The 14,239-nt window shown below is 41.4% G+C and overlaps 1 protein-coding gene across 7 annotated transcripts in view; it reads right to left on the reverse strand.

The window, feature by feature from the left end:
• KIF13A (kinesin family member 13A) overlaps positions 1-14,239 on the reverse strand; it is a 167,369-nt gene that overhangs the window by 88,311 nt on the left and 64,819 nt on the right. For all 7 annotated transcript variants that reach the window (XM_075270884.1, XM_075270885.1, XM_075270888.1 and 4 more), the window contains exon 4: positions 5,230-5,290. In XM_075270884.1, the coding sequence (XP_075126985.1) occupies positions 5,230-5,290 (61 nt within the window). The remainder of the gene's footprint in view (positions 1-5,229; positions 5,291-14,239) is intronic.

Here is a 14,239-nt window from a genome sequence, read left to right on the forward strand (position 1 = left end):
GTATCTTTGTTTGCGAAGAAAAAAAAAAAATAGGAGAACGACTTATTTCCAGCACAAATCCAAAGGCCTAGCCACTGCTAGAGAAAAGCCACTAAGTGGGAGCACTGCATACACTCATTACTGTTTTCAAAGATCTCAGCTCGGTGCAAGTATAGCTGCAAACGGTAAGAAGATAGATTATCATTAGAGATGAGCGAACAGTGTTCTATCGAACACATGTTCGATCGGATATCAGGGTGTTCGCCATGTTCGAATCGAATCGAACACCGCGTGGTAAAGTGCGCCAAAATTCGATTCCCCTCCCACCTTCCCTGGCGCCTTTTTTGCACCAATAACAGCGCAGGGGAGGTGGGACAGGAACTACGACACTGGGGGCATTGAAAAAAATTGGAAAAAGTCATTGGCTGCCGAAATCAGGTGACCTCCATTTTAGACGAATAGTGGATTTCAAATCCGGGTCATATGAGAATGTGAACTTTGTGACTATGAGACAGGGATAGCTGTACAGGCAGGGATAGCTAGGGATAACCTTTATTTAGGGGGGAATGTTATTAAAAATAACTTTTTGGGGCTCTATCGGGTGTGTAATTGTGATTTTTGTGAGATAAACTTTTTCCCATAGGGATGCATTGGCCAGCGCTGATTGGCCGAATTCCGTACTCTGGCCAATCAGTGCTGGCCAATGCATTCTATTAGCTTGATGAAGCAGAGTGTGCACAAGGGTTCAAGCGCACCCTCGGCTCTGATGTAGCAGAGCTGAGGCTGCACAAGGGTTCAAGCGCACCCTCGGCTCTGATGTAGGAGAGCCGAGGGTGCACTTGAACCCTTGTGCACCCTCGGCTCTGCTACATCAGAGCCGAGGGTGCGCTTGAACCCTTGTGCACACTCTGCTTCATCAAGCTAATAGAATGCATTGGCCAGCGCTGATTGGCCAATGCATTCTATTAGCCCGATGAAGTAGAGCTGAATGTGTGTGCTAAGCACACACATTCAGCTCTACTTCATCGGGCTAATAGAATGCATTGGCCAGCGCTGATTGGCCAGAGTACGGAATTCGGCCAATCAGCGCTGGCTCTGCTGGAGGAGGCGGAGTCTAAGATCGCTCCACACCAGTCTCCATTCAGGTCCGACCTTAGACTCCGCCTCCTCCAGCAGAGCCAGCGCTGATTGGCCGAATTCCGTACTCTGGCCAATCAGCACTGGCTAATGCATTGTATTGGCGTGATGAAGCAGTGCTGAATGTGTGTGCTTAGCACACACATTCAGCTCTACTTCATCGGGCTAATAGAATGCATTGGCCAGCGCTGATTGGCCAGAGTACGGAATTCGGCCAATCAGCGCTGGCTCTGCTGGAGGAGGCGGAGTCTAAGATCGCTCCACACCAGTCTCCATTCAGGTCCGACCTTAGACTCCGCCTCCTCCAGCAGAGCCAGCGCTGATTGGCCGAATTCCGTACTCTGGCCAATCAGCACTGGCTAATGCATTGTATTGGCGTGATGAAGCAGTGCTGAATGTGTGTGCTTAACACACACATTCAGCTCTACTTCATCGGGCTAATAGAATGCATTGGCCAATCAGCGCTGGCCAATGCATTCTATTAGCGTGAACTGAGTTTGCACAGGGGTTCTAGTGCACCCTCGGCTCTGCTACATCAGATTGCTACATCTAATGTAGCAGTGCCGAGTGTGCATCAGATGTGTAGTTGAGCAAAACTGACTCAGCACTGCTAAGTCTCTGCATTCGCATAGGAATGCATTGGCCAGCCTTCGGCCAATCAGCGCTGGCTCTGCCGGAGGAGGCGGAGTCTAAGGTCGGACCTGAATGGAGACTGGTGTGGAGCGATCTTAGACTCCGCCTCCTCCAGCAGAGCCAGCGCTGATTGGTCGAGTTCCGTACTCTGGCCAATCAGCACTGGCCAATGCATTTCTATGGGGAAAAGTTAGCTTGCGAAAATCGCAAACTGACAGGGATTTCCATGAAATAAAGTGACTTTTATGCCCCCAGACATGCTTCCCCTGCTGTCCCAGTGTCATTCCAGGGTGTTGGTATCATTTCCTGGGGTGTCATAGTGGACTTGGTGACCCTCCAGACACGAATTTGGGTTTCCCCCTTAACGAGTTTATGTTCCCCATAGACTATAATGGGGTTCGAAACCCATTCGAACACTCGAACAGTGAGCGGCTGTTCGAATCGAATTTCGAACCTCGAACATTTTAGTGTTCGCTCATCTCTAATTATCATTGGACCATTCATCCTGCAGACACCCTCAAGGACGTGAGATATGAGAACATGATATCCGTTCTCTAAATGAAAACAAGGAGGATTCTTTTTTTTTTTTCCGCCAAGCTATAGTATATACAATTGTCAACAAGTCACACAGAGTAAAAATTGTTATTTATATGATTTCTTAGTTTCCTTTCAGAAGCAATATACCCTACAAGCTGAGATCTTGAGGCCTATAATGATAGATAGATGAGTTTTTCAATGGGGAATGCACCTGAAGATAGATCATGAAATCGGTTTGAATCCCATGAATGGGAGAATTGAGAGTTGTGTTTTGAGGCAGACTCCACCTCATATATATGCCTACGAAAAACCTTATATGAACTTTCCCTTATAGTTTTTGTTGGCTTTCTCCCGGTTTGCAATTGCTTTGCTTCTTACTGTAGATTTTCCTGAATACTGGGCTCTTCAGTTAGTTGTGTTCATGGTGATATTTACAGATTAGGTTTTACATTAACAACCTTGATACTCACAGTGAGGTTCAGTAGTGTCTGGTGTTAGGGGTAGAGTTCAGGGATTGATATAGGGAAAGATTGGGGTCAGCTTTGATCATCATCCATCTGCTCCATTACCTGACTGTCACTGCTATTATCCATTATATCACCATGGAGAGTCATCATCTGCTGGCAAGTTCCTATTACCTAGGATTCTTTATTAACTGCTGTGCTGACACATGCTTCATATGGTTACTTGCGACTTTCCGATTGTTGTTCCATACTGGCCAGAAGTTCAAGGGATATCAGAATACTTGGAGACACTGTTAGAACTCTGTAAGGTGACTGCTACAGGTAATGATACCAGTGATGTCTAGTGTGCAGCCAGCATGGTTACAAGGACTTTCTCTAAGCATATCCTTAAAAAGAGGGAATTGTGCTGCACCTGCACCCAATAAAATGACCCTTAGCCTTCCAATCTGGAGATGCAGAGCTCACATGTAGGTGCTCAGATTCCTTTGAAAAATTGAATAGGGGATTTATCAAGACCAATGTTTAATATGCCACATCATATATCATGCCCCTACAGTGAAATCTATGCTAGCTCATAACTGTCAGCAACACTTACTCCATATAATAAATCTAACAGGGTGGTATGTTTGGAGGAGCCCAGCTTTATGAGGGAAAAAGCAAATAAATAAAAATGGCTTAAGAATAGAAAAAACTTTTCCTAGACTTTCCATTAGATGTAATAGGTCCCATAATAAGGCCTCAGAATATCTACTGCCAACTATTCTCTACCTGATTGGTCTGAATAACTACCCCTGTTCTTTGTCATTCAAAACAGCTAAGAAAGGTAACAAAGCAACCCCATCCCAGCCCAACATCCCCAACTAGGACTCTTTAAGGCACGGGCACTTTCTGGATTGGTAACTTGCACATCAGGAAAGCCCCTAGTTACAACTGAAAAGGACATTAGACAGTAGGCTAGTTCAAAGGGAGCCATCCTGGTGACATGTTGATTTTAAGTTGGACATATATTTGCATATTTATACCCATAATATAAAGAATAAAATAATTACATTGGTCTTGCGAATAAAAATAAAGAAAAATATCCCACGCATGCCCAAATGGCTAGCGGGAGAAACCACTATTTAGCAGAAGTAGTTATTTTTCTATATCTTGGCGAAGTCTGTAAAACACCTTTGTTTTGATGCTGCTATGACTTGCGGTGGTCAGATTTAGTATGCAAGGGACTGTAGTTTCAATGATTATCCTTCCGTCTTACAAATATTGCCTACTAGCTTCTGCCCGCAACTTCCTCTGCGGATTGTTGTTGGCGATGAGCCGCTAATAATTAGCCAAATGTGGTTGGCGGTGATCCGCCTGCGTCCTCGTGTTGGCTCTGCTACATCTGTGCATATGTGCAGCAGCCCCAGCTGTATGCACATTCGTATGGAGAGCAGAGCAAGCTATGGTACCACGCTGCCTCAGCTCGGTTACATCAGGCAATTTGGATCATAGGGGTTGTCTTGTCTGAGTGTCCTAGCAGCGTCTGTGTTAGACACAGCTGAATGGCTGCTGGTGAAATTTGACACAGTTCGCCCCCCCCCCCCCCCCATCACAGTCCAAAGACCACATGCCCCTGTGTTACGCACACAAACTGCTAGTGCACCACCTCAGCTCTGCTACATCTGCTAATTTTGAATACAGGGCTTGTGTTGTGTGAGAGTGTTTGAGCAGCTTCTGTGTTAGACGCGGCTGAAGGAATGTTGCTGAAATGTGCAACAGTTCTCTCCCCTCCCCCATCCGGAGTAGAACAACAGATTCCCCATTGTACTGACAAACTCTACAGCCGATATACTCCTCTTGTCCAGACACAGCCTGTATGTTCTGTAGTCTCTTGATCTTCTATGAGACTCCATTTTCTTCAGCTTTCACACTGTTTGGCTCCCTCCTGTTTAGCTCCACCCCCAAATTAGTGTGTAGCTCCGCCCACCACATAGCGTGATCCTATGGGACGGCTGAAAGGCCTGTGATGACGTCATCAAAGGTCCTCAAACGTAGTGTGTGTGTGTAAATTCGTGCTTAACGGTCATGTAGTGACGTCATTTACCGGATAAAAAGTAGACTATATTTTAATCATATTCAGCGCAGCTCTACTACTAAGAAATTGCTGCCCAGAATGAGAAACACCATTTTCTACAGACTGGGAAAGAGAAGGGGGAACCTAGGCACAGCAGAGATACGAGGCATGTGATCTGTGACATCTCATATACCAGTGAGAGGGATAAGGTAGATATCCAGATGTTCAGTGCATTGTAGAACAGGAACATGGTCTGTGTACTTGTATAATAATATTTAAGATCTGCAAGCTGTGCTTTTACCACATTACATTTTAGTTACCTACATTTTTCTTTGTGTTATTTTGCTATTATTTCACATGTAATCTGAGAATAGTTGTATTCAAAGCAACACAGACTTATCAGAAAGTAAGCATATTGTGATATACCTGCATATTTCTCTATGTTCTTCTCATCCATCGACCAGAAGCAATGATCGAATGCAAATACCTAGCAATGAGAAAATAATAATGTTAACTGAGAGTATGCTAGGAAATAAAACAGTTTTTTCCTCAATAAATGAACAGTTCAGCAATTTAAAGAAGTAGTATAAGAGAGGATGAAACAGCCTGTCTGTACCAGAATAAATTAAAGCTACTTTCAAAGTACCGTTATTAATGTCTGTTGCCATCATAGGATGACAGCAATGGACATAGACATTAACAGAGTAGAGTCACAGACAAAGACAGTGCCATCTCCTTCTGTATTTGTTTCCATTGACTGTTTTACATTGGGGTGAATGCAGATGGACACCTACCAAAGGGGCTCCATGTTCATCTGTCATTCAATGTCCCTTGCTCTCATCCTGTGATGGATGAGAGCAACACACATTAATAGCGATACGGTGAACCCACTGATATCTATGCCATTCAGTTTAATTTCAGAATGTAACCGAGCACACGTATGGAAGCAATGGGCATATACCATAATACAAAGGAAAACTCCTTTAAAAAAAACTTTTTCCTTATCCATGGCAGTCCTACGGTATATAGACATATGCCATTCAACTGTTGGCAGGGACTGTGGCATTTGTTTATTAATTTCCATTAATAATGGAAGAACCACATTATTCAAGGAGAAGTTCATGTTTTGTTTCCTTAAAGAAGACTGTATTATATATTGTAAATATTTCAATTAACCAACCTCTGACACCTGCATTAAAGGGATTCTATCACGGGAAAAAGTAATTTTTAACTAATCACATCCTTGCATAGCCTTTAGAAAGTCTATTCCACACCTACCTTTAGTATATAGATTGCCTCAGTGGTTTCTGGATAAGTCCGTTTTTATTCATATGCTAATGAGCTTCCAGCCAGCACAGGAAGTTCCCAGCAGCTCTACTATTATCTCCTATGTGTGTGTGCAAACAGGAAGCTGAGTCATCAGCAGCAGCAGCAGCAGCCTGTGCCATAAGAAACAATAGCAAAGAGGGTGCATGATCCATCGTGCACCAGTCTAATTAGCATATGAATATAAACGGACTTATTCAGAAACCACTGAGGCAATTTACATACTAAAGGTAGGTGTGGAATAGACTTTTTAAAGGCTATGCAAAGATGTGATTAGTTAAAAATGACTTTTCCCAATGATAGAGCCCCTTTAATGTGTCGCAGATAAGGTGCAATGTCATGCGACTACATACAGTGAGAAAATACATTAAAAGGAACACTAAGAGCAAAATACTATCCTATTAAGAGACATAGAAAAGTCAGGCTTTGCCCCCAAACAACACACATCACTAGTCATAACACACACATATACTGCCTGAGATCTTTCTTTAAAGATGTTCTTCAACTATAGTAAGTGATAGCGTATCACTGGGATATGTCATGACTTACTAAATCATGACGGTTCCACTGCCACAGATCTCTAAAATAAAAGGCTAGAAAGCTAAAGAGGACCTCGAATTATAACACAGCTTTTCAATTACTATTAATAACACAAGAAACTATGCAATATGGTTTAATAAAGAAAAATGCTTCTTTTTCCATTTATCAGAATGCTTTCCTAACAGTCCCTCCACTCAGCCTGTTAAATATAACTTCAGCCTGTGAAATATAATTCATATCTAGAGAGAAAATATGGACTGTCACGCTTCATAAATAAACAAAATGTACTCCCTTGGGGAGAGGATAGGAAAGTAGCCCAATAAATGGAGAAAGAAAAATAATGTTTCTTTAATAAGATATTTAACAAAATTTATTATATGGGAAGAATATGCAAATCTGTCTCCCAAGATGGAAACAGGGAGACAGTGCCTATGTTATGCTGCCCTCTATAGCAAGCACCCTGAACATCATGCCCAACTTCCCAGAAGTCTTCACTGCATAATGCGAATTCACTGCATAATCAATTCTCTCTAGGCTGCGCTGATGAAGTCCAACCAGACAGAAACGGTGCCGTCCATAGCTGAGAAATTGATTTGGTTATAACCTCGCATTATGAAGTGAAGACTTCTGGGAAGTCGGGCATGATGTTCAGGGTGCTTGCTATAGAGGGCAGCAAAACAGGCGCTGTCTCCCTGTTTACATCTTGGGAGACAGATTTGCATATTCTTCCCATGTTCCCATGCAGTGGAGCAACTATGGCTGTATAAGTCTCCACACACCTGAAAAGGTGGTCTCTCCCTAAGGATAGACGTTATCCCCATAATAAAGTTTATTATATTCACTTGTACTATTAAGTTATAAAAACTTATTTTATAATTTGAATATGTAGGCCATCAATGTTAGATTAGCAGGGGTCCAACCTTTGATGAACTGTTCCATAAGGCAGGGGTGCTCAGGTGAGTAGCCTCCTCAAATAACTGATGAGTGGGGTTATGGAGTGTGGGACCCCCTCCAATTTATTTTTTTACCGTTGGCTTATCCTAAGGATCAATATCATAGTATTGGACAGCTGATGCAGATTTTCCCTGCACAGTCACATCCCAGGCCACCTACTGTGCATGAGATTACTACATAGCCCAATTCCTTTGAACAGCAACGATGGCTGGGAGGCTGGGGGTGACACTTTGAATAAGAAATGTTGAAGAGACACTTATCATGATGCTATGGTGTATCCTAGTGATGTGCCTGGAACGCCCCATTAGGTAAAGACAATAAACTTAATTTTTTTCTTCATCTTTCTGTATTTAATGAAATATAATTTACAAGTTACATATCCCAAATTTCTGAGAACTTAGAATGCAGCAATCACTAAAAAAATAATAAGCATTTTCACCTAAAATCATTGCAAGAACCCACTAATATAAAGCCAGGGACAGTCGAATGAAAACCTTACTGAGGGCAATAACAGTGGTCATATAATGTATTTATTCAGCTTTCCCAGAGACAGATACTGTATAATGTAATGGCAGAACAGACATCTCAACAACCAGAAAGATGCTGGTTCAAAGACATGAGGTTAAAAGTTATATATGCTCTTAAAGAACACCTGGAAATATCCCTGGCCGCTTCACCAGAATATTATTGCTAAAAAGTCAAATAAAACAGAATTATAAAAAAGTTTCTCAGATTTAGAAACACTGTTACAATAGATGTGTAAAACATGTGAAAACCTGCAGCAATGTCAGTATTAATATAAGCTTCTCTACTTTCATTTATAAGAGCTGTAGGAGTCCTATACCAACTGCAAAGTGACACACATCTCAAGCTGAATCCCAATATATGAAGCAATGACATCTGGAAATGGTGGAATATGTTACAGAGAATATTTGGACGTTTTCCAGAGATCTTTGGATTAGCGTTTTGGTATTTTGAGAAGAGGAAACTACTCATTTTTACTGAATAAGCAGCCTCACATGAAAAAATCCCATAATATGACCTGAGACATGCAGTGACAGAGACACACAAAAATTCCATTGTTCAAGAACTGGGCACTAACTAAGCCAGTAGATGAGTGGCTGTAACAAAGAACAACAAGGACAGAGGTCACTGGAGATCAACTTTCTATATGTCTGCTTTCATCCATCACAGTCCCAGAAGGCTGAGATACTTTAACAGCACGACCATGGCAAAAACATATTTGTCACCTCCTAGAGAGGCTCCCAGACCTCCTTCAACCCCCCAGAAGTACAGGCAAGTAACTCACAGAGCCTGAAGCTAGTTTTGGTGACAGAAGCTATTGCTGCTTATGGGTATACTTAGGCACTACACATATGGCCACTGACTTTATGGAGGCCTTCAGCACTACTAAGGCCTAGCTCAACCACAAAAATACTCTTTAACAATCTGTAGATTACGTCAAACACAGTTTTCCTAACTTTGGCCTAAACTGTCAACCATTGCCAAGAACTATTTTTGGTTTTATGGAAAAGACCACCCTACCTGGTCTCCTTCAGCAGCATTATGGAACTACAAGTGTCATGGTCCCTTCTATCCCAGGATAAATGACAGAGTCCAGGAAGACTAAAGCATGTATACATTCAATTAATGACATATAATCTAACAATATGTTAGTGCTAACTTCATTACTTCATTGTCCTGGCTGGTCTGATCCAACAGGACTAATAATGTTATGTTACGGTTTGCCAATTCAATCTAAAAGCAGAAATATGACTGTCAATAGAGGGATTATAAAATAAGGCAAAAGCAAGCGGGAGATGAGGAATAAGCGACCAGGGGATGCTTAGGAAAGTCATGGTTAATTGCCTTCTGTTGAATCAATCTATAAAAAGCACTAGCATGTGATCGCCATAGCTGAGAGCATTCCAAGCACAGCAGCTTGCAGTCCATTCATTCTAATATGATGTATAGTGCTGTGTCTAATAATACTTAGCCCTCCATTAACCTGACACTACATGTAGACTAATGCAACTGAATTAAGTTAATACTGGAAATATTGCCATATGTGACACTTAATAGTAATTATATTAATATATGATGGCCTAGTTTGTATTACATCTAGAACTGTGGGGTTGGTAAGTCAAATTCTGGAGTTTAAAGGGGTGATGTCACAGAAATAATTATATTCTAACAATAGGATACAGATTATATTGCTAATCAGTGTGGGTTCTTACTGCTGAGACCACCACCAATCTTGAGAACGGGGGGATGTTTTACCTCTGTTGTGGGTATGAATACACTCTGCTACAATTTACTCCAATGGGAGCACCAAGTGCTGTACTGCAGCGATTTCTCATTGAAGTGAATGGGAGCGGGGGTGCACGTGCCTTTACCACAGCCACATTCACAACGGGGGTAAAAAAATCCAAGTTCTCAAAATCAGTGGGTTGGTCTAAGCAGTCAGACCCCTTTCAATCAGCAATTTAACCTCTATTCTGTGGATAGAATATAAATATTATTCATGGAATAACCCTTTAAGAAGAAGTAAAAAAACAAAAAACAAAAAACCACAAACAGAAATATCAGCACTCCTTAAACAGTGCTTCACATAGGACATCTAGCACTTCTTTCAAGTAAGGGTTATGGCAATGTTGAGTCCAATTCTGAACCCATATTACAGAGACACCTTAGGCATGAGAAGTGATTTCATCCTATTCCAGAGAGTTAGGAGATCAGACCCAGACTGTAGCAGACAAAATCCCTCGTATTCAGGGAAAAATGTAAGTGTAAGTAAGTGTGTTGATAAAGCAAGAGAGGAACAGACAACAAAAGTATTTGGCATCAATGACCTCCACTGAGATTTAGTCCAAACAAGACCCCCACATTACAGCAGACAAAATAAAATTGTGCGTATAGAAATATAAATTCCTTATGAGAACCCTAAACAACCAACCAAGGAAAGGAAGGAGGCTGGTCTATTTCTATAATTTAATCAACTACGGTACTTCCAGACATCCACCTTACATGTACCACAAATGCTGGGTCAAGAGCTGGGTCTGTGCCATAGTTGGTAGGTGCTGCTGTTTCACACAGTAGACACTGGCTGGCATTATCCATGGATAGACACTACTTCAATAGTGGAAATTTACCTCTGAGATGCTCAGGTTCATTGCCAGCACTGCATCTAAGAGGCAAAGTTGAGCTGCCAGGCTCCTTTTGGCACTGATTTCCCTTCCTAATCAATGACAAGATTGCAGGAGCTGACTGGTTAGCATGGCAGCTGTAAGTCATCTGAAGGCGAAGGCTAGTGGTTGCCCTGCTGTTGTAAGATTACCATTAAACCCTGCTTGTGGTATGACTTAGTGACAATATGGCAATATTTCCATAGACTGCAGAATTCTAGTAGGAATTTAAAGATTGCATATTCAATCCCTGATCTAAAAAAAAAAAAAAAAAAAAAAAAAAAAAAAAAAAAAAGTACAAAATAATTAAAACTTAGGCCCAGTTCACATCTGTGCATGGGTTTCCGTTCGGGAAGTCTGTTTAGGGATTTCCCCCCCCCCCCCAACAGAAACCTAATTCTCATAAAAAGGTGGCTACTTAAGAAAATTCGTGGAGGCTTTTTTACCTATTGCCTTCAATGTGATATGCGCGTATCACATTGAAAGCAATAGGTAAAAAAGCCTCCCATTGAGTTCAATGTGTAGCGCGCATAAGACCGAACCCATTGAAGTCAATGAGATTGTTTTACTGTGCTCACTCTGACACGTGTTTATGTGTCAGAATGAGTGATGTGTTACTCCGTGTGAACGCAGCCTTACATGTGAACAACATACTGAAAATAAAAAAAAAAAAAAAAAAAATACTACAGCTTTCCTAGCAAAAAAACAAAACAGTTCTTACACAGCTCCATAGATGGAAATATATTTTATAAGTGTTATGATTCCTAGAATATGGTGATACAAAAATGTTATTATTATTTATTTTTTTTTTTTTAGACAGTTCCTGAAAAAAAAAAGCCCTCCTACTGCTTTGTGAATGCAAAAAGTCAATTCTATTCAATTACATTAATAATACTGTAAAAGGTTACTGCATTTTTGGCAAATCGCTACCAAAATGGAAATAACTGTTCTTAAATCCCTAGTCCTAGGGTAGATTTACAGGAGCAGCTTTACAGCACTACTTTGTGCTATTTTTGTGTCTCCCATAGGGGTGAATAGGTGTTGCAGAAACAGAGTAGTAAAGCAAGTTGCGCCTGTTTCCGTAACTTTAGGTGTTACAGGATCAGTGTAGTTCACTGTGCTACACCGTTTCTGTATCTCCGATTTACCTCTATGGGAGATACTGAAACAGCGTAGAACATCTGCTTTCTACTGTTTTCCGTAACTTTAGGGTTCAGGCGAAGGATACTTCTTTAAACCTTTTACTTTGCAGTCAGAGTTGGAGTTGCTACCTTTCTACCATTTCCAAGTCCAGCTGCACCCAAAACTGACCATGACTCCATGGCTCCAACTTCACAGCCCTAATGCCAAGAAAACACAGAAATATAGAAAATTGTCATCAGATAAAGACCCCATGGTCTATTTAGTATTTCCTAGAATATATGATATTTCTTTTTATAAGGCGTAGGACTTCTTTTTTAAAAGGATAGATGTGTTTACCCCAGGCATGTTTACGTTCACTTTTTTCAGATTTTCCAACCACTGCTGGAAGTTTGTTCCAAGCCTCAACTTCCCTTTCAGTTAAAAGATATTTCCTTGGGTCAGAAGCAGTACTATATTTCTTTATGGAGACTACCTTTGCAAGCCACCTTGTGGAGTGTAGAGTCTAAGGGTGCATTCACACGGAGGAAAATGGCGCTGAATTTGGTGTGGAAATGGCGTCAGATTCAGCACTGAAAAAAAAGCCTCCCATTGACTTCAATGGGTTACCCATTGAAGTCAATGGGAGGCTTTTTTTTCATTCCTGAAATTCTCCACTAAATTCCTCACCAGTTTCCTCCATGTGAATGGACCCTAACAGACCAGGCACCACGGTTTAGATGGTAGCTGCCTATAGATCAATGCCTTGTTTTCTATTAAATCTACAGACATTGTCTGAGATTAAAACCAAACCAGCGGCCTGCTACGTGTAGCTTCGGCCTTATACAGTTGTTTGATGCCATATAGGCCTCACTGGGCACCAAATGGATGGAGATATTCTTCACTGGAAGCAATGCTTTGAAAGCGAAATTGCTTACTGCAAGTAGACAACTCTCCAACACCTATTTCTTGAGTGTTGGAAAGTACATGGAATTTTGCATAGTTTGTACAAGGGCAGGGAAAGCTCCAAAAAATAATTATAGGTCACAAATATTTGCTCTCTGAGTGCAGGAAATAATCTCTGTGGACTGTGCCATTATGTCTGATAGTGAAGCAGCTGCTGAAAGAATTTGACTCGCCCCACGAAATTCCACGAGGATTTAAGTGATATGTGCTAAACACACAGCAACAATGTTTTTTTTTTCTTCTCTGCCTGATCTTCATTGATTTATCTGGTTGCTTATCTTCAAGACATTATAGAATTATGTTTATAGTACACTACTTTTACATTACCAAGCAAATGAATCTAAAATGTTCACAAACCAAGCAGAGGCAATACAATAAGGCTACATCCAAATGTAGCAGAAGAAGGGTATTTAGTACATAAAAGATCAGACTTTTTTTATATTTTCGTTTACCACCTCCCAAAATTCATAACTTTTTTATTTTTCTGTTTACATAGTTATGAGGGCTTATTTGTTTATTTATTTGCTTACGTCATGTGTCTTTTAAAGAGATTCTATCATTAAAATCACATTATTTCCTCGATCACACATAGGAATAGCCTTAAGAAAAGCTTTTCTTCTCCTACCTTTAGATGTCTTCTCTATACCAGCATTTTGTAGAAATCCCAGCTTTCGTCTGTATGCAAATGAGTTCTCTCTGGTTCTTCTCCAGCGCCGCATCCATCTTCTTCAGGAACAGCCTCTGTGCACGTCTTCTTCTGGAGCTGGGTTCAAACTTCTCCACATGTACAGTCAGCTCTGCCCGAGGCCTAGAAGATTGAAACCCAGGATGGAAGAAGACGCAGGGAGAGGGCGTTCCAGAAGAAGATAGAGGCGTCGCTGGAGATTTCTCTTGCAGCATTGGGAACGCCCCCAGTACTGTTTGAGTGCTGGGGCCAGCCCCCAGTGCTGTGAGATAACTCATTTGCATACAGACGAAAACCGGGATTTCTACCGAACAGTGGCGCGGAGAAGACATCTACAGGTAGGAGAAGAATAGCTTTTCTTAAGGGTATTCCTATGTGTGATCAAGAAAAAAATGTGATTTTAATGATAGAATCACTTTAAGTGTAAAAGGTGAGATTTTTAAACTTTTTATTTTACTTTTTCCTCTTGACTGCCATGGCAACCCTTCAAACTCCGCTATCTTTTTATGAGAGATCCGAGGGGTGGCGATCTTGCCCCTGAAGGCTTTGATCGCTATTAACCCACTGAGACAGAGTATCTTCCAGCTCCGATGGCTAGTCCCAGGCCTTGGCTGTGTAATGTAGCCATGCTGCAGGCATGTCTCCTGTGCCCATGGCATTA

This window comes from Leptodactylus fuscus, chromosome 4, assembly GCF_031893055.1.
Source record: "Leptodactylus fuscus isolate aLepFus1 chromosome 4, aLepFus1.hap2, whole genome shotgun sequence".
NCBI lineage: Eukaryota > Metazoa > Chordata > Amphibia > Anura > Leptodactylidae > Leptodactylus > Leptodactylus fuscus.